Source organism: Saccopteryx leptura, chromosome 5 (genome assembly GCF_036850995.1).
Source record: "Saccopteryx leptura isolate mSacLep1 chromosome 5, mSacLep1_pri_phased_curated, whole genome shotgun sequence".
Classification (NCBI taxonomy): Eukaryota; Metazoa; Chordata; class Mammalia; order Chiroptera; family Emballonuridae; genus Saccopteryx; species Saccopteryx leptura.
The window spans coordinates 192581700-192603328 of NC_089507.1; the positions used below are offsets into that span (position 1 = coordinate 192581700).

Here is a 21629-nt window from a genome sequence, read left to right on the forward strand (position 1 = left end):
CCACCAAGGGGTGATGCTCTGCCCATCTGGGGCGTTGCTCTGCTGCAACCAGAGGCATTCTAGCGCCTGAGGCAGAGGCCATAGAGCCATCCCCAGCACCCAGGCCAACTTTTGCTCCAATGGAGCCTTGGCTGCAAGAGGGAAAGAGAGAGACAGAGAAGAAGGAGAGGGGGAGGGGTGGAGAAGCAGATGGGCACTTCTCCTGTGTGCCCTGGCCGGGAATCAAACCCGGGACTCCTGCATGCCAGGCCGACGCTCTACCACTGAGCCAACTGGCCAGGGCCTCCAATGTTTTGTAAATACAGAATTTACATGTTTTAGAACAGCTCAGTATCCAAAAACCTGGAGACTTTGGCTATTTTTCTAAGGGTTGAGGTGGCCCGAGTATATTAACCAGAGCCAGATAAGACCCCAATTCTAAAGAGACCGAGTCCAACCCATTAGTCATACCAAAAGCATCAACACTAAACTGTAACTAAGCACAGCTAAGTGCAAAATCCTAGTCTTTTCCATAACTATTTCGAGTTCTTTTTGGAACACCACCTTTGTCTGCTCACACTTTGTTAGTGCCAAGGCATGCTCAATATGCCTCTTGGGTGGTCCAGACTTCTACCTGCAGCCTCACCGCCTCAGGCTGACTATACCGGAGGTTCTAGAAGGAAAGACCCACCAGCCACATGCCACGCTTCTCTTCATGGCCTCCGTTTGGCCCAGTGGCATGGCCCTGACCGCAGGCTTCTGTGTGCCCCAAGCCAAGGGCGGCCGAGCAGCCAGACTGGGAACAAGGAAGCAAGGACCAGCAGGCACCAGAGGGGCAAGCTGATCCAAGGATGCCATGGATTTTGCTTATAACTCCCCATTTTAATTTAACACAGCCCAACAGGCTGTTAGATAACCGCATCATCTACATAATTCCACATTACACTTGGGTTAGAACCCGGGACAATAGGCAGCAATAGCTCCCACTGATAAGAGGAAGCACCAGGTCTCTCCCATTCTCTTAAACATGCTGGTGTCATGAGACTAAGGGCTTTGAAGTCAGATGGTCCCAAAGCAACGGTTTTTACAATGTAACCGCAATGATTTATCAGAAAGGACTTTAGACTTTATGGATCAGAAAACTTACACAACAGAGGACTATAATATGCTATACAAATAACCCAAGATAAATGTACACCTTTTTTCCGCCTTTTTAATTCTTTTAACATCTTAACAAAAGAATATTGCCCAAAATTTTAAAAACTTGAAAAAATACAGTTTCATATTATTTACATAACACGAGTACAGGTCCACTATCATACAAACATGGCTTGGTTAGAAATACAGCGCAAAGGCATGACATAATGCACTGTCTCTTGGATGGTACAGGCTCATGGATGTGTTTTCATTGTCCAACTACCTCTGTTACTTGTCACCCTGATACATAAACTATTAGGCACCTGAGAGGCTGGAAGACTACTGAACATGAACTTCAATAACCTCTATTTTAATCTTTATAGTCTCTTGATAAGTTTACTTCATTCACAACTAAGCTACCTTTATTGTCACTATCCTAAATGATAAATATTAACCACATGAACTGTTAATATGTACACCAATCAAATTAAAGATAGACTTGTGTAGCCAAGCTGTGTAGGCTCTATATTGAAATCTAGAAAATTCCCGACAGCTTTGTGAGCAATCGAAATTCTATTACAGAGAAGTGGCAATTCTCCAGTTTCCATGCTCTGGACTATGTTTTTTTAAATGACTGACAATAATTGGAATTAATTGGTTCTTTATAAGTTAATCAAGAAACCTAAGATAAAAAAATTCTAAATGATAGTTTTACTTGTATTTAAAAATACATTGGAAATTCTGCATATGCCCATGATCAAGCTTATTTTCAATGCACATTACTTAAATATTGATGACATGGTTCGTTCTGACAAGTCCTTTTTCAAGCTGTACACCAAAATAGGGACACTTGTAGCTTTCTCCTGGCCCTGCCGCCAGTGATGAGTACTGCTTCCTTGCTGAGGAGGATGGCCGGCCTTCATCTGCCTTTTATCACCTGGATGGTTTTCCGACCGTAATGATAGTAACTGTAAGCTGATGCAGCCGTGGTGAATGCTGTAAAACACCTTCACCAAGAAGAAAGAAAATTTAGACAAGTCTAAGAATCAGTAACAGTGAGAATTGTAAAGAACACATTTATAAGAGTTATTACAAAAGTAAAAATGGCTGTGTGGTATAAAATTTTTTTAACTATAAGAATTTTAATGCACTGCTTTTCTTTAAGATTTAATCTGAATTAGTAATGTCATGAGCCTGAGAAAATAACAATAATACAGGGGGTCCTCAGGTACAACAGGAAATTCCCTAATTTTTTTTTTTTTTTTTTTTTTATGTTACAGGAACAGAGAGAGAGTCAGAGAGAGGGATAGATAGGGACAGACAGACAAGAACGGAGAGAGATGAGAAGCATCAATCATCAGTTTTTTGTTGCAACACCTTAGTTGTTCATTGATTGCTTTCTCATATGCACCTTGACCGTGGGGCTTCAGCAGACCGAGTAACCCCTTGCTCGAGCCAGCGACCTTGGGTCCAAGCTGGTGAGTTTTTGCTCAAGCCAGATAAGCCCGCGCTCAAGCTGGCCACCTCGGGGTCCTGAACCTGGGTCCTCCACATCTTAGTTCTATGCTCTATCCACTGCACCACCACCTGGTCAGGCAAATTCCCTAAATTTATTAACTTGAAAATCTTACATCACTTTAAGTTGAACACATATACTCTGGTTTTTCCTCAGATCGTATAAATCTTTTGCCTTTTACCAAAATAAGCAGAACATGAAAATCTGAGATATTATGGATGTAGTTTATTCAAGAATAAAACCTCCCTTTGATGAACCTACATCCAAAGAAAAGGCGCTGGTCCTATTCAGAAGATGTACAATAAACCAGAATAAATGTACACTTACATATATTTCAGAAAATGGTTAGCGTGTGTTTGATTTTTTTTTTTTTTTTGTGTGCATTTTTCTGAAGCTGGAAACGGGGAGAGACAGTCAGACAGACTCCCGCATGCGCCAGACCGGGATTCACCCGGCACGCCCACCATGGGGCAACGCTCTGCCCACCAGGGGGCGATGCTCTGCCCATCCTGGGCGTCGCCATGTTGCGACCAGAGCCACTCTAGCGCCTGAGGCAGAGGCCACAGAGCCATCCCCAGCGCCCGGGCCATCTTTGCTCCAATGGAGCCTTGGCTGCAGGAGGGGAAGAGAGAGACAGAGAGGAAGGTGCAGCTGAGGGGTGGAGAAGCAAATGGGCGCTTCTCCTGTGTGCCCTGGCCGGGAATCGAACCCGGATCCTCCACACGCTAGGCCGACGCTCTACCGCTGAGCCAACCGGCCAGGGCGTGTGTTTGATTTTTAAAGCTGCTTTCGCTGACTGACTTGGCTAACCAACCATTTTCTGGCCTGGGTACCTCAAGCATGAAGTTTTAATTATAGAGTTAAAAGCACACCAAGGTACAGTGCCTCAAAATCAGTGTGACCCATCTGGACTGTGGAATAATGAATTTGACACATTTTCAAGGCTATAAATAAATAAGCACAATAAAATTAAATTCAAACTACTTTCCCCAAGTTTTCCTGCTGCTGGGGCCCTTTCGCTAGGCTGTACACACTGTCCCTTGCACCTCTTTGTTCAGGGTCTGTCCTTCCCTTAAATGGCCTTCCCTCAGTCTCTCCCTGTATAAAACCCACCTAGACCTCATGGTTCAAATGCCACTTCCTCCCTGGAGCTGTCCCTCTCCTTCCTACCTGGAGATATTTTTCCCTCCTCTGAAACCCCAACATATCTGTACCTCTCATCCTTATTAACTTGCATGAAAGCTCCTATAATATAACTTTTACATCCCATATTTGAAAGGAAGCTTCTTAAGAATGGTATCACCTGACCAGGCGGTGGCACAATGAATAGAGCATCGGACTGGGATGCAGAGGACCCAGGTTCGAGACCCCGAGGTTGCCAGCTTGAGCATGCGCTCATCTGGTTTGAGCAAAAGCTCACCAGCTTGGACCCAAGGTCGCTGGCTCAAGCAAGGGGTTACTTGGTCTGCTGAAGGCCCACGGTCAAGGCACATATGAGAAAGCAATCAATGAACAACTAAGGTGTCGCAATGCACAACAAAAAATTAATGATTGGGCCCTGGCTGGTTGGCTCAGCAGTAGAGCATCGGCCTGGCGTGCGGGGGACCTAGGTTCGATTCCCGGCCAGGGCACATAGAAGAAGCGCCCATTTGCGTCTCCACCCCCCCTTCCTCTCTGTCTCTCTCTTCCCCTCCTGCAGCCAAGGCTCCATTGGAGCAAAGATGGCCCAGGCGCTGGGGATGGCTCCTTGGCCTCTGCCCCAGGCGCTAGAGTGGCTCTGGTCACGGCAGAGCGACGCCCCGGAGGGGCAGAGCATTGCCCCCTGGTGGGCAGAGAGTCGCCTCTGGTGGGCGTGCTGGGTGGATCCCGGTTGGGTGCATGCGGGAGTCTGTCTGACTGTCTCTCCCCGTTTCCAGCTTCAGAAAAATACAAAAAAAAAAAAAAAAAAAATTAATGATTGATGCTTCTCATCTCTCTGTTCCTGTCTGTCTGTCCCTGTCTATCCCTCTCTCTGACTCTCTCTCTGTCTCTGTAAAAAAAAAGAATGGTATCAATCATAAAATACAGTTTTCCCCAGTTGGTACTCAACAAACACTGTAAGAAGAAAGTAATTCTGGGACTGTCACAATAAGCCATTTGGCTGACAGTGTCACAAAGTAATTCTAAATTTAGCTTACCACAGTATCTGAAGATAAATGCTGTCAGCATAATTGAAAACCGGAGCTGCCAAAGAAGCTGCCACCAAGACTAACTGGACTGCTGTGTTTACCTAAAAAGAAAAGAGAAAGTCATAAATGAACAGTGCCAACCGGATCCTATGTCAAGCTCACAGGACAGTATGTAGCACAACATACCCTCAGCATGCTTGTGTCCTAATATTCCGGCCAAAGAAGCTGGCGTGCACACAGAGGGTGAACTTCACTAACTGGCCCACCTGTCTGCACAGCTGCTCTTTATAGTGAAGAGAAGGGCAACTGTCAGAAAATACCACGATCTTGAATTCCCATAGGAATTCAATAGGTTGCAAAGTTCTTTGCCATCTTTTCAGTCCATTAAAAGAGCCCCATGAATACAGAAATAATTACGCCACCCTTCACGATGAAAAGGTAATGTAGTTCAGTGACTTGCCTGCAGTCCTTACAGGTTACAGATCCAGACCTAGAACCCGACTCCCCAGCTCTCTCTTGCCCACCGGTCAAACTCAGGAGGTTAGAAAACTGAAATGCATTCATCTCCGTGAGAGAGGCTTCAGGGCAGGGAATGAGGGTCCCTACCCTAAAAGACAGCGTGGAGGACTAAGGAAGAAAACAGACCTGGAGACTCCCCTCCTCATCAAGAGAAGCGCTCTGGGAAGAGTGGGTGACGTGTAAGCCAGTGGGCCATGTGCCCAGAGAAGCACCTGTGTTCTCATCCATTCTGTAGCCCAATTACAGGAATTCCACTTTGTCTTAAAAGTAATAAAAACTGCCTGGAGAACTTCTTGCAAGACCAAGGATTTGTGGTATTTGTCCCTCCACTTCCATAAGTCACTTTATATCTGTATCAAATTGCTACATGTGATACAAATATAAGTCACCCAAATTAAAAACAAACCCAAATATGTAGCTAAAGGTCCACCCCAGGGAGTCTCTGCTTTACCAGTGATCATCACTCTGTCCCAAAGATGACTGCTAAGCCTCCATTGCAAAGGATGGGACACAATGATTCAGGCAAACTTATCAAGGCTAACAGGGAAACAATGTGCCCGGTGAGCCACTGACAGTGTCCCCCTGTGTGCGCAGACTGGCATACAGCTGTTATCTTGAGGTGGAATAAACTCTCTTCTGTCCCTTTGCGTGTAAAAATCAGTCTTGAAATAGGACCTTATCATATGTTGTTTTCAGCACAGGGAGGCGGGTAGTGAAACTAGAAAGAAATGTTCATAATCAAGATGCAATGATCTCATCTTAAAACTTAAATTCTCAAACCACCAACACAAAACACAAAGCATACAGTAAAGATCAAAAAAGCTTTGAGGACAACAAAAACTGGGTTAATGACCTCACTCTCTTCCTACTACAGTCAGTGTATTTAAATCTGTCTCCTTTTCAGCTCCAAACTGAGACCTGTATTCACTATAATAAGCTTAAAAGGCTGCTGCGTGCCCCTTACCTTGCTGATGAAGGTCGGTTTTAACCGAGCAGTGGCATAGCAAGGATTAAAATACTTAGAAAGTGTTCGCTGGAAGAGGACAAAAAGATAAAGTTTACTCAATTTAGCATTCAGTTTAAAACAAACATTTTGTTACGATATGTAGGTAACAGTCACTTAGTGCTTCCCACGAGCCTAACTCTGTGCTGGACAAGCCCTTTATCTGCACCTTCTATTTTCCTAAAAGAGCGCTATCTACATTCTTTATACATCCTACGCAGGTTACTGAAAATAGGTTTTAAGAATTCACAGATCTACTTGCCAATTCCTATAAATTTCTAACACAGTAACTATCATAAAGTCTGCCTGATACCTCTTTCTACTAATTAAACTCAATAAAGCTCCTTTATCATCACTATTTTCTTTCACAGACTAAAATAATAATAATAATAATAATAATAATAATAATAATAAAACATGGCTATTTTCACTGGACTGGGAGCCAAAAGATGAGGTCATCACGCTATGCTTCTGTGCTCAAATATATTTGTAAAATCAATAAACAAGTATGCAAATAAACCATTCCATGCTCATATAGCTGTGATTTACAAAAATCAGTTCTCGACAGGTCATAGTAGTGGCTCAATTAGAGAGCAGAGAGAACTTGGTTATGCAAAAAACTCCTAACAGAGTTTGGAGGGTGCTAGCTGGTCTGGGTTTTATAAGGAACAGCTGAAAAGATTTGGACTTAAACAAAAACATGCCTGTTTTAAACTGATTATTTATGTGTTCACTGAACAACTACCATAGCCAGGTAATAGTTAATGTGTATTTTTTTTGTGTGACATGACAGTTTCATCACAGCAGTATTTTTTTAAATTCTTGGTATTAGATAAAAAATAACTGCCATTATCGCCACTCAGCAAAACTCAGTATACAACAGGAATTCTTTTCTGCCTTAAGTTATAAGTAATAATAAAACAACATTTTCTCCTTTTGTTGAATTGATTGGGGTGATACTGCATAACAAAATTACGCAGGTCTCAGGTGCACGATTCCCCATCATCTGCACACTGTGCTGTGTGCTCAGCCCCCAGTCAAGCCTCCTCCCATCACCATCTGTCCCCGCTATACCCTCCCCCCTCACTCTCCCCCAAGAGTATTTTCTTTGAAACAAACTCACCGGTGTTGGAAGAGTTCGATATCTGACATAAAAAACAGCAGCAATCAACATTACATCTCTTGAAATTATCATATAAGTAAGTGGAACTGAAAATCAAATATAAAATAATTTTGGTTGGGATTTTTTAAATTGTTAAGATATTACACATACAGTGGAGCCTCATTCAGCTTTACCATAAACTGGTGTTTCCCATAAGTAAAAATGTTCATTTCTTAGAAACAACTACTGAAGGTTTAGGATCCTCAGAGTGAACTGCTGATTTTACATTCTTCCCTCGAAACTAAACGCAGAGAGACTGCGGCTTTCAAAGTCTACATCCGCCTCCCAGAATGCTGACCTTCTAGGCCTCTTTTTGGTTTTTTCTTGCACATTTTAGCTGCAGTTAGTTATCAGTATCAGCTCTACTCAGCTCTAACCACCATCTCTTTAGTTATTTCTCAGCTTTTTGAGTTTGGGAAAAAGATCACCAAGCACCCTATAATTACATGGAATAAAACGGTAAAGAGGTTGGAAAGGATGTCAGGACTCAAACCATTAGGAATTCTGATTGTTTGCTTCTGCATTCTACACAACTTTATAAACAGTAAAATTCGCTACATGTAACACTTGCGGAGAAACAAAGTATTTTCACTCCTGTCTGGCCTGTTCCTACTCTGAAAATTGCTATTTTTTTCTCCTGCCCCATTCATTCAGTGAATTCTAATTAAACATGAATTCAACTTGTCAATACTTTCTCATTATTTCTAAGGTTTTACAGTGTGACCCAGAGTCAGAGTCAGAGCCAGCAGATGGATACTTTAGATGGATACCCAAGGAACCCTGCTACTCCCTTGTTGAACAAGAATGGGAGGGCAAAGGACGTCTTTCACTTTATACCCTTCTGTGCTATAAGGTGTCTTAACCATGAACATGTATCATTTTTATAAGAAAAAATTTTTTTAAGAAAAGGGGGAAGATCCTAAGGCTAAAACTTAGTTCAAAATGTTTCAATTACTAAAATGAAAGGGATCATGGACATCCGCCCTTCTAAATACTTTCAAACAGCTCTCTGGTGAATTCCTTTTGAGGCTATACTTATGGTCCTACTTCTAGTTGTGACAGTCTACTGATTCTGCAACTTGAGAAAATCCTCACTAATGAATTACAGATTTAAATTTTTAATCTTGGCTGGTCACAGCTATAATTTAGATGTTGATCCTTGGCCTGGTCCTGGCTGACAAGACTATTTCAAAGAGAAAATGCTTATTCGTGCAAGTCATGGCATTCGGAGGACACAGAAGCCACAGCTGTATGAACCAAGTAACAAAAGCCAGCAAGCCATGATTTTAGGGACATCTGGTGACTGCAAAACAAACTTCTTATAGCAATCATTAGCTAGCAACACCTAACAGCACTCAGATTTTAAAATGTAGCAAACTCATGCAAGTTACCCATAAATCCCCTGAACATAACTTTAGAAGAAAATAAACACCTATTAATGTATTTCATCACCACCAGAAAAAAAAAAAAAAGAAAAAAAAGAAAAAAAAAAAAAGAATGACTTAATCCTAAATAGGAGGTTTCTGCAGAAAAGGAGATGAGACCATTCAATACACTGCAAAGACTCGGGTTCCAGTTCTATAAACTACCAAAATTACCATTTACTGATCATTGTTTTAAGTATTTCATACATATTATGTCATTTAATCTACATAACTATATAACATAGGGATACATTATCCCCATTTTATAAATATGGAAACAAGCCTCAGGCAGATTATAGCATATTATATAACTTGGCCAAAGTTACCAGTTAGCAGAGCCAGGAATGGATCCTAGCTCTGTGGAACTCATAGCCTATGCTCAGGGCAATGCATTTGGACCCAATCCAGCAGATACTAAAAAGCAGTATCTCTGGACTCGAATTACCATCTGTAACAGTCTGGTAGAGGAAAGGGCTGTTAACAAAACCAAGGGTTCCCCACGCTGACTGCCAATTATACAATCACCTTGGGAGAGCCATCAAAAGCACAGAGGAAAGCCCCCTCCACCCCAGGACCTGACAGCACAGCCAGGCTGGGACCCTGTGGCAGTGGCATCAGGTACTCTCTAAGCCGGGCCTCTGCCAACTGACCGCATTTATGCAGGCTCTCCTTTGGTTCTTTGGCCAAATCTATCCAGTCCCCTGGCTTTCGTATCTTCTAAGTGATCTTGCCTTCTGTCTCGGCCTCCCCTTCCCTTCTCTTCCAGGGCTAGAACAGCTTTCCCCTTTCCTATCAGAGTCTGAGAGCATGTCAGTGCGGGTAGGAGGGTGTGAAGCCTGTCAGGTATTGCTCCGCACTTTCCCCTCCTTGCTAGCTCTGTCTGAAACAGTTCATATCTACAACAAGGAAGTGCATCATGGACAAATTTTATTAGCACTAAAGGGAAATAATAAAATTAAGTCACGTGTACATATTAAAAGTGGTCATAATTAATATCATAGATTATCGCATTGTGAATAAAAATTTAACAACAGATCAACCAGCTATGAGAAGCTGCTATAGAGTAAACCAAAAATAATATAATGGTATGAAAAGGAATCACTGCTTGGAAAACGTGGCAGAATACACATAAGCAAATAGAAATTAACTTAAACAAGAAGAGCAGAATTATTTATTGTCCTAGCTGAGGAAGAGAGCAAATTTCTTACTCTTGAAGAAACAAGACTGCCCTGGCCGGTTGGCTCATTGGTAGAGCGTCGGCCCACATTCAATTCCCAGTCAGGGCGCACAGATAAAGTGCCCACCTGCTTCTCCACCCTCCCCCTCTTGCTTTTCTCTCTCTCTCTTCCCCTCCTGCAGCCATGGCTTGATTGGAGCGAGTTAGCCCCGGGCACTGAGGATGGCTCCATAGCTTCACCTCAGACTCTAAAGAGCACAGTTGCTGAGCAATGGAGCAACGCCCCGATGGGCAGAGCATCACCCCCTACTGGGCATGCCAGGTGGATCCATGGGGCACATGTGGGAGTCTCTCTTTGCCTCCCCTCCTCTCATTGAATTAAAAAAAAAAAAAAGGCAGCAGCAAGGTTATTCAAATTAACATGGATAAAATTTTTACCAAAAAAAATAAAAATAAAAATAAAAATAATAATAATAAAGTATAAAACGATATGAGACAGCATATATGCTTCTCCCTGTCCAGACTCATCTAAAATGACAGTAAAGGAATGAAGGAATGAAAGGCTATAAAGTCACAAAGCCACAGAGAATGGGTCGAGAAGACAAATTTCAAGTTTTGACTAAGTTTACTGGTAGTAACTGTAGTAGCTCAATAGCATGGGGAGAGTTGAACGCTAAGTTATTCACAAAGCGATGCTCACAAGAAGCTGGCACTTAGATCCCTGGCTTGGAGCCCTCTCTAACACCATTCCTAGGTCTTTAGGATCGGGGGTCCCTGCAGCTAAGAGTGGTTTTTTCAATTTTAAATGGTTGGGGGAAACCCCAAAAGAGTAGTATTTCATGATACATGAAAACTATATGAAATTCAATTTCTAGTGTCCATAAGCAAACTTTTATTGAAACAGTGCTACACTCATTCATTTATATATTTTCTATAGCTGTTTTACATGACAATAGCTGAGTTTAAAGACTGCAACAAGGGCCACACAGCCCACAAAGTGTCAAATAGTACTATCTGACCCTTTACAGAGAAGCTGGCCAACCTTGTTCTACATGTTGTCACTGAACACAGGGCCCTCTGGGGTACAGTGGGATGAAGACCAACATACTGAACACGAGATACTCCACCCAACCTTCCTCCCACAGCCTAGTTTCCAAAACATCGGAAGCACGAAGAGCTCTTGTCTACAGAACAGAACTGGTACTGAGAATTCAGGGCCATGCCTGGTCCCCGCCTTTCACCCTAGAAGGAAACACACCACCCAACAAATTCCACTGATGCCCAGAGAGCTCAACGGACATCTTACGCCTCCCTAAAATATAAGTAGGCAGCCAAGGATTACCAGACATTTCAGTAAAGTGTCCATCACAAAAGACACACCAAACCAAACAGAAAAAAAAAAAAAAGGAATTTGAAAGAAACAGACACATTATGGGAGTTAAAAAAACACCTTAAAAATAAAAATACATAGACATGAGCCACTTAAAGGCAGAGATAGGTTCTGGGAAATGCGCTGTTTAGGTGATACCGTTCTACAAATGTCACAGAGTGCACTTACACAAACCTAGATGACTCCACACCTCGGCTACACGGTATGGCCTACTGCTCTAGGCTACAAGCCCGTACAGCATGTTTTCGCACTAAGCAACCCGGGCTCCAATCACACACAAGAGAAAAGAACACAATCAAGGAGATGTCTGAGGTTGTTGCCAGTGTTAACATGGCATACAGCAAACTTTCCTTTTAGTAAAAGAAAGAGTGTACTCTAAAATTTAAACAACAAAAAATATAAAATAGTAAACACTTTAACCAGTATCACAGTCATTTATTATCAAGTATTATGTACTGTACATAATTTTATGTGCTACACTTATATGCCAGGTAGCACAATAGGTCTGTTTACACCAGCATCACCACAGACACATAAGCAATGCATTGCTCTATAACACAGTAATGGCTTCAACATCACTAGGAGACAGAAATTTTTTGGCCGTTATAATCTAACAGAAGCTCTGGCTGGGCAGCTCAGTTGATTAGTGTCATCTGCATATGCCAAGGTTGTGGGTTCGATCCCCAGTAAAGGCACATACAAGAATCAACCAATGAATGCATAAATAAGTACAACAACAAATCAATGTTTCTCTCTTTCCCCCTCCCTCTCTCTCTCTAAAAATCAATAAGTAAAAAATGGTATTGCATTATAATGTCTAAGCAATAATAATGTAAAATTTTAAACATCTTCAAGGTTTCAAAGCTCTCATTTATTATAATAAAATTGCACTTAGAAAAACTTGAAATTGCTTTCAAAAAGCTAGGCACTAAGACTATATAATGCAATTTCAAAATATTCTAAAGTAATATGAATTGGCACTGTGAAATAATATTTGCTCAATTTTAAATTTAATCAATCTTACTAATAATGAATTCTACTAATATAATGACATAAACTCTAAAGTAAAACAAATAGTTTGACAAGCCAAACAGTTCAATAGTATAAAATTAGAGAAACAGTTTAAAGTTTAAAAAATATATTTTTGGAACAAAAATTATTTGTCTATCAAGAGAAATCCTGTGCCACCTAATGTCATTCTTCCCGGAACTATTAAAAAGCATGTGTGACAGTTCTTACCTGGAATAAGATCTGCATATGTCAAGCTAACATATAAGATACTGATAAGTATTTTATCAGCAAGTGGATCAAGAGCACTTCCCAAAGCTGATTTTTGACTGGCCCAGTTTCGAGCAATAAATCCATCCAACTGAAAATAGAAGTTTTTTTAAAAATAAATGTCATAATAGGTACAGAGTAGATATCTTGAAGAGATACCAGAATAACAACTATACTTTCATAAAATGCAAAAATCTCTTCTGTTTCTTACCCCAAACCCTTCTCACTCTGGCATACGTTTAGCTTTTAAATTACCAACTGCTCTAAAAATAATTTCACTTTTCTACAGGACTTTTCTTTCTCAAGGCCTCTGGTATTTCTCAATGTTTTCACAATGCCCCTTTCTGGGATGAACCCAGGCACAAATTTAGAGATGTGGAAATCCCCCAAAACTCACAGGAAGCGTAACTGGCAGAGCACGCACTAGGGGGCCTCCCTGAGGTCCTTGGGCTGAAGCGGCTTTTACTACACGGGCGACCCTTTAACTGGAGACTCATTCCTACCTACTCTTCTGTAATATCACCCAATGCCTTCAGTTTCAACTGTTATTAGTTTCATTTATTTATTTATTTTTATTATTTAGTACCACTGTTCATTGCACATCTGCAGGACCTATATTTGAATAAAAAAACTCAATCATCTATGCCTGTCCTACTTAAAATTTTTGATATGAAAATTACTTATTCACTACTCTTACAAACAAATTATATTTTAAAGAAGAGGTCATAGCTGGTTGCCAGTGGGCCAAAAGGCCTGCAGACTGGTTTCATATGACCTGCCCAGAGCTTTAAAAATATAAATTAGTTGCCAGTATTTAAATCTTCAAAGTCCTACCACAAAAAGTCCAGATCTGCAAGGTCCCCTTAGGGCCACAGAATGGGTTGAAACTAAGTCCTGCCCTTCCCCATTAAACAAGGCAGATACCTCTGGTTTTCCAAGTCCCTATGTGCCTTTTACTCACTTTAACTTTAAGCTTCAAAAATTTTTGCAATTTTCTAGTCCTATTTCCAAGGGAAAAAAATCAAATTAAATTAGATGTAATTTAACATGGTCCATCTTATAGGACAAATAAGTCCTCCATTTCTCAAGTATTCCAATGAGCCAGAAGAGACAGCAGTAGCACAGGACAATGGTGAAGAACTTGCTTTGCAAACAGAACATAGAGATTCAAGTGCTGGTTCTCCCACTTACTGTGTGACCTTGGGCAAATTATTTGGCTTCTCTAAGCCTGTTTCCTCATCTGTAAAACAGAGACAGTATTACCTACCTCAAAGGCTTGGCTGTCTTCAGCACTCAACATTCAGTAAATCCTCCAAAGAAGCAGTTAACTAGATATTACCACCACAACTGAAAGGATCTATTTTCTTCTTTGGTAGACTAGATGTAAAACTGGCTAATAGGTGCCCAAGACTGGAAGTGAGTGCCTTGGAAGATTCAGCTTTCAGTTCAGTTTCTGATCTCAGGGAACTTATCCTTCCATTTTTCACCATCACCACATTCTCATGCTCACTGTTCCTCTATCTATATAGATTCCAAACTCATCGACATCATCGCTGCTCTGCAAACACCTGTTAACTCCCTTAATTTGATCAACCCATTCCAATTATCCCTACCCTGTAAGATGACACTCATAAAGGTCACCAATAAGTCTACATTTTTAGCTTACTTGGCTGTAACACAAATTGAAGCACTTTCTTTACCTGACTTCTGGGACCCCTTACTGCCTTGTATTTTCCCTTTCTCACCAGCTATTCCTTCTCAGGCTCGTTTATGGTTCCTTCTCCATTGCTCTACTCATTGCTCATTCCGCTCATCCTTTCTCTTCTTTCATCACAGCCTAGACTTGAACATCTACATCAGTGGTAGTCAACCTGGTCCCTACTGCCCACTAGTGGGCATTCCAGCTTTCATGGTGGGCGGTAGCAGAGCAACCAAAGTATAAATAAAAAGATAGATTTAACTATAGTAGGTTGTTTTATAAAGATTTATTCTGCCAAACTTAGCGAAGACCGACATAAAGTACTTGGTAAGTAATTATTATTATATGCTTTAACTTGCTGTAACTCTGCTTTATAAATTTTATAAAGTCAAGTTACTCCCCTACTTTATAAATCACCATTACTGTGGAACCGGTGGGCGGTTAGAAAATTTTACTACTAACAGAGATACACAAGTGGGCGGTAGGTATAAAAAGGTTGACTACCCCTGAGCTACATGCTGATAACTCTCAAATCTCTTTAACCCTGATTTCCTCCAACTACCCAACTGATAACTCTATGTGAAAATACATAGCAGTTCTTAGTATTTTTCTACAAACCCTGCTTGTTGAAAAGAAGAAAAAAGTAATAGCCTACCAGTCATATTTAACTCTTTTCCTCACCCAACACATCCAATCCATCACCATATCAACTCTATCTTCAGGATACATCTCAATCCCACTGACTTCTCTCCCATTCAGACTCCTAGAACCTCCCCACGCCCCGCAGCCAGATTACTAACCCTCCTAGCCAGCCTCTCTGCTTCCACGCTAGCTTTCCTATAACCCAGTCCATATACAACACAAGTCAGGCCTTGCCATTCCTCCGCTTACCCTCCGTGAGTCCAGCCATCTGCCCAGCAGCCATTCCAGAGGTATCAAAACCCCATGGAATAAATATGAAATACAGTACCAATTAACTCAGGTTTCCACACACACTGTCATATATTTAGACAAATGTAAACGAGGTCCCTTCCATTCAGTGACTATTACAATCTCATGTGGCAGCTAAAAAAAAAAAAAAAAATCGAATCTAACAGCTGAGAAAGATCTTCTTTGTTACAAAAAAAATTCCATTATCAGTATAAATAGCCTTGGACAGACTTAAAAACAATATTAATAATGGGGGGAGGCCTTCAGGCTTTAGAGGTAAAAGCAGGGACAAAAGAAGAGGCAGTAGTTGTGACAAATAGGACCTAAATGATGGAAAAACAGGGGTGGCGGCCGGTTTTTTTTTGTATTTTTCTGAAGCTGGAAACGGGGAGAGACAGTCAGACAGACTCCCGCATGCGCCCGACCGGGATCCACCCGGCACGCCCACCAGGGGCCACGCTCTGCCCACCAGGGGGCAATGCTCTGCCCCTCCGGGGCATTGCTCTGCCGCGACCAGAGCCACTCTAGCGCCTGGGGCAGAGGCCAAGGAGCCATCCCCAGCGCCCGGGCCATCTTTGCTCCAATGGAGCCTTGGCTGCGGGAGGGGAAGAGAGAGACAGAGAGGAAGGAGGGGGGGGGGGGTGGAGAAGCAAATGGGCACTTCTCCTATGTGCCCTGGCCGGGAATTGAACCCAGGTCCCCCGCACGCCAGGCCGACGCTCTACCGCTGAGCCAACCGGCCAGGGCGGTGGCAGCTGTTTTGATGAGACTATATTTGATGCATATTTGGAAATGCAAACGCCCTTCTCTGTTTATCCTGCAAAGCCAGTTCCATATTGCTCACTAGAGCTATTGGATAGGTGCAACTTTGTTTCTAGGAACTTCAAAGGCAACAGTTGTAACAGGAAAAAGCTGTAACAGTCTCTCTTTATTCTAAATATTGAGCAAAGCTTTTCAAACAGAAGTCAATTTTTAGAGGCACCCAATCATTACTGCCTGGTGGGTCCTCACATGGATGTAGGCTAGCCACATAAAAGAGTATACTGTACCTATCTCTACATGTTAACTTCACCCGGATTTTAAGTTTTCCCTCTAACTTTTCCCTACTTCCCTCAACAGTGTTTCTGTAGGACATTTCAAATCTCTTATGAAACAAGGTAGAAGATAAATAGAAATAATGTCAGATGTGATGATGGCTGGTCAGTCCATGAAAGCCTATTTAACCTTAATAATGTACCCTTCTGTTATAAAATTATTTTCCAAGTTCTAACGGGAGATAACCCGAACAACTCCACCCTTCTATGCCCCAAATGACACAGTGGTGCCAAGGAGCAATTCTCTCCTTTGTCTATCTGCTGGGGAGGCAGAAGGATGCCTAAAGCCTACCAGGCCAGGGTCTTCTGTGGGTGGGCAGAAGGGTATGAAACAAGGACCATGGACCAGATCTGTGGGGGTGCGATGGCCTCCCACCAGCACAAACCTGAGCACAGTACTGGTCTCAACAAGCTCCCTGATCACAATACCCGGCCCACTGCGTCCCTGTCCACCAGTAAAAAACAACTATTGCTGAAGATCAGAGTATTTTTATCTCAATAAATAGAAAAATAATCCCACAGTTTCTTTCTTTTTTTCCCCCATCCCTATGCTCTTTTGTTATTTCTAAATGTTTTTCTGTTACGAAGTTAAAAACTAAAAGTAAAAAGCTCCCTCTCCTATGCTTCCATACAACCTACTCTACCTTCCTTAGATCTCATAAAGAATAACTGAGTCCTACATAGATGCTAAAGACGAGTCCTGACATCAAGTACCAGGTGAAATTCACCTTGAGGATTTCCTTCCAAGGAAAAGCAACATAAGGCTGTGCTACTCCATGTCTTAGAGACCCTGGGATATGGAAAGGAAACAGAACATAGGAAGTGACTTTATAACTTACCAAATCAGTTAGCCCAGCTAAAGCAAAAACTCCTAGTGCTATATTGAAATCCTCTTCAATAATCAAGTAGCCCAAAACTGGGGCCAACCCAATTCTCGTCATTGACAACATATTTGGGATTGTCCATGGGTTTTCATACTGAAACACAAAGACAACAAAATTTAAATTAAATTCATACTTTAAATAACTATATACATTAGAAAAATGCACTTTATACTTTTAAGGGTTAGAAGTTACATAAACTTTGTTTTTAAATCCATTCTGTTCTTTTTCACAGACGATCTAAAACGGTCAAGAGTACAGAAGATGAAGATGTATCATGTACTCAAAAGTAGGCTAAAGTGTTTACTGTTTAAAGAGTAGGCTTTCCTCTGAAAGAGAGAAGGCACAAACATGTATTATCCACCATAGAGGTCAAGCCTTCAACATATGACCTCGCCATTGGAATTCAAAACTTCAAACACAGCTTTTAAAAATGAAACTTCAAGATCTCATACTTCAAGTGGTCTAGAAAGTGTCAGGAAAAACGCCAAATTATCAACACCAGGCATGCTGGCTTAAAAATATTTATTGCAAAACGGAATGAAGGAATGAAGGAATGAAGGAATGAAGGAAGGAAGGAAGGAAGGAAGGAAGGAAGGAAGGAGCGAGCCTGAAGGAAGGAGCCGGAAGGAAGGAAGGAAGGAAGGAGCGAGCCTGAAGGAAGGAAGGAGCCGGAAGGAAGGAAGGAAGGAAGGAAGGAAGGAAGGAAGGAAGGAAGGAGCGAGCCTGAAGGAAGGAAGGAGCCGGAAGGAAGGAAGGAAGGAAGGAAGGAGCGAGCCTGAAGGAAGGAAGGAGCCGGAAGGAAGGAAGGAAGGAAGGAAGGAAGGAAGGAAGGAGCGAGCCTGAAGGAAGGAAGGAGCCTGAAGGAAGGAAGGAAGGAAGGAAGGAAGGAAGGAAGGAAGGAAGGAGCCTGACCAGGTGGTGGCGCAGTGGATAGAGCGTCGGACTGGGATGTGGAAGGACCCAGGTTCGAGACCCTGAGGTCGCCAGCTTGAGTGCAGACTCATCTGGTTTGAGCAAAGCTCACCAGCTTGGACCCAAGGTCACTGGCTCAAGCAAGGGGTTCCTCGGTCTGCTGAAGGCCCGCGGTCAAGGCACATACAAGAAAGCAATCAATGAACAACTAAGGTGTTGCAACGCGCAATGAAAAACTAATGATTGATGCTTCTCATCTCTCTCCATTCCTGTCTGTCTGTCCCTGTCTATCCCTCTCTCTGACTCACTCTCTGTCTCTGTAAAAAATAAATAAATAAAAATTAAAAAAAGAAAGAAAGAAAGAGAGAGAGAGAGAAAGATTGATTGATTTAATTCCATAACCTCACTACTAAATTGGAGAATTGCTGGTAGAATATGGAAATAGAAACAAGAATTGAGATCCTGAGAAAACTAAGAGAAATTTGAAAATCTGTCCAAAACAGGCATGGAAATGTTCAGATCCCCAACTAGAAACTAAGACCTTTCACACCTCCCCTGTGGGAGGGAGCATTATGATTCCTTGAAACTTTATTTGGAGCCAAGCTGCTTGGAGATGGCACTAACAAAAAGGCTTCTTGGCAGCTGCTCTGAACAACACTCATTCCTTGCCAATCTGTTTCATGAAAGGGTATCTCGACTTTAAAAAACCTCAGACTAGCAGAGCTAAGAGACACCCAGCACAATGCGGCACAGAAATTATACCCACAAAACGTCTTGCCCTAGAGCCTGGATTTCTTACCCAGAGTCAATGCTGTCACTCCCACCCTATGGGACTATCTCAGAAGACTAACCACAGTAACCTCTTCCTTAATCAGTAACCCATGTACCTGAACCTTAATATTGATTTTAAAAAAATTAAAAGTATAGTTTTTGTTTCTAAAGACATCTTTTAAAATTCCTTGAACTATCTTGTAAGAGAGTTCCCTAAAGATACTAAGTTTGTGTTTTTAAACAGAACCTGGCAAGAAATGTTCACCTCAGCTTGGAGGGATAATGGGGTTAGTAGATTAGGCGGCAGAGCACTGTCCTTGAAAGCTACAGAAAAATTTCAAATTCTCCAGGAAACAATCACTGAACGCGAAGCAGTACAAACCTCTACCCAGGGGTCTTTCACTGAAAACAGAACACAAGAGCACACTCTCCCTCCTGGCAGCACACCTGCACCTCTCCCTTCCCCCCACGGGTGCATCTCCCAAACTCTAAGGGTCCTCAGGAGACTTGGATCCAGGGGAGCAGTGGGCAGCGGCAGCTCGTCCCGGGCTCACCCCCTAAACCTGCCCCCAAGGCCCCCTGTCCTCTGACTTCCCAGTGAGCCAGAGCAGCCCCGCCTCGGCTCTCCTGTTGCTTCTTATCTCCCAGGCCTTTCCTTGTTTCACCGGCCCCAGGTTTAATAAATGTACTCTCAAATAAATAAAAAAGTAAATGTATTCTCAAAATAAAAGGAAAAAGAAAATAGACCATATTATATAGTTAAATGGAAACATTCTTGGAATATATTCCAAATTCAAGTTCAAAGGTCACAATGTTTCAGAGTCCATTCCACAGCATGTTGACCATACTATGGTACAAAAATAAGTCAAATACTGATTCACTGTTACAGCAGCTCACAGAGAAGGAAAATAGTTCATGGTTGAGAAAAAAGGAAAAGCAAAATACCAGGATAAAAAAGGCCCCAAATTAATCAGATTTTCCTGGGGCAAAATTGAAGACAAAATTGCAAATAGCCAGATCATTTCATTTGATGAATAAACCAGGTTGAATGCAGTACGAGATTCTTTTTAACTCCACAAAACCCACTTCAGTCAAAATAAAGCACCTCATTAATCTAGAATCATTAAATTTGTAAATTTCTAAATTAAGATTGAGAGCTAATCTCAGATTACCCAACCAAATAACCTGTGGCATACTCGACCGACTACTGCCGTTCTGGGAAGGGCGTCAGCTAGCATATGGCAAGCTCAAATCATCCAGCAGCCAAACCCTGACATGGGCATGCTTTAGCTGTTAGTGGAGTTGAGACCCCTGCCAGGATGTCGCCACCTCACCCCATGCTGTACTACTGATGAAAGCAGTGCAGGGGCCCACTGAACACATAACAATTGAAGATGTAATAATTGCATGTTTGCTAACACATCAAAAGCTCCCCCTCATTCCTGCTCTGGTGTCTTTCACTTAGGCAGTAGTTCAACAGGTAAGCAGACCAATACTTCCCTCTGTTAACTCAAGAAAAGAATTTTAACCTTTTTTTTTTTTTTTTTTTTTGTAATTAGAGGTTAAAGAGTCTTTTAACTATGCCTTAAATTATTTAATCATCATTCATCTTATATGTAAGGTTGCCAAAGTTCAAATAACTGTGAACCACACCTGCATAAACAGAAAGGCCTGCATACCTTTCTGATAATTCCCAGACTTCCCCTAAACAGTGGGGATTCACTTCATTAAATTAAAAATAAGCATTTACCAGCAAGTGGGGGTTATTTTTACCAATGCAATACCCAGACATCGGAACAATATTTACCGGTGCAGCTAGAAGGGGGTAGATTTAACCTGACCACCGAGACTGCAGTGGACACGATGGTGCCTCGCAAAGTTAGCCCACCGGATAACCTGCCCGTGACTTCTCTTCAGGAAATTGTTTAAAAGTTCTGAAACGGAAGCTCCTGCCCGGGACCTGTCAGAGGACGTTATTCGTGTGCAGGACTGAGTCCCCGCAGGGCCGGCGACCCGGAGCCAGGGGGCTGCCCCTCTCTTCGGTACGTACCAGGGTGGCGTTGACCGGGCCCCAGCGGCCGCCCTGGGCCTCCGCGGTCGCACCGTCTCCGGCCGCGGGCCCAGGGGCCGCCTTCCCCGCACCTGAGCAGTGGCTCCGCGGGACGGCCCCAGGCAGCCGCAGGCCGAGCGCGGCCGGGCGCAGCCACCAGCGCTCCGCCAGGCAGCCCAGGCAGACAGGTGCCGGCGGCAGCAGGGCCCCGAGGGCGCGCCCCTTGCCCGGCCGCTCCCCCGGCGCCCACGCGGCGCGGCGCAGGGCAGCCCACGAGCCGCGCGTCACGCGCGAAGCCAGCATGGCGCTGCGGGAAGGCCGGCACGAGAGCTCAGCAGCCTGGGGCCCCAACAAGCCGCTTCTCCATTGAGATCGCAGGGCCTCCGAAGGCCTTGCACGCTTCCATACTTGTTCTCAAACCCCAGCACGCTCCTCTTATACAGGTGGCCTGCAGCCGCCAAGGGCGGCCGGGCGCCTTCACGACGCTTTTGCGACATCGTCCGCTCCGGCCTTCCCAGCGCCCCCGGCGGCAGCGG

The 21629-nt window shown here is 42.9% G+C and overlaps 1 protein-coding gene across 1 annotated transcript; it reads right to left on the bottom strand.

The window, feature by feature from the left end:
- Positions 1-1172: 1172 nt before the first annotated feature.
- CRLS1 (cardiolipin synthase 1) lies at positions 1173-21561 on the bottom strand. The gene is made up of 7 exons (XM_066387225.1): positions 21094-21561; positions 17316-17453; positions 12715-12844; positions 7446-7531; positions 6284-6352; positions 4810-4901; positions 1173-2123 (listed from the first exon to the last, which is right to left on the bottom strand). The coding sequence occupies exons 1-7, from the start codon at positions 21394-21396 to the stop codon at positions 2036-2038; spliced, it is 906 nt and encodes a 301-aa protein (XP_066243322.1). The 5' UTR covers positions 21397-21561; the 3' UTR covers positions 1173-2035.
- Between the last annotated feature and the right edge of the window lie 68 nt (positions 21562-21629).

Excerpts from the sequence above, each read along its gene's own strand:
- CRLS1 (XM_066387225.1), bottom strand. The coding sequence starts at position 21,396 with ATGCTGGCTTCGCGCGTGACGCGCGGCTCGTGGGCTGCCCTGCGCCGC. Across the intron at positions 17,454-21,093 it reads GCCCGGTCAACGCCACCCTG|TATGAAAACCCATGGACAAT; the intron begins GTACGTACCGAA and ends TTTGTGTTTCAG. Across the intron at positions 7,532-12,714 it reads ATATGCAGATCTTATTCCAG|TTCCACTTACTTATATGATA; the intron begins GTAAGAACTGTC and ends TTTGATTTTCAG.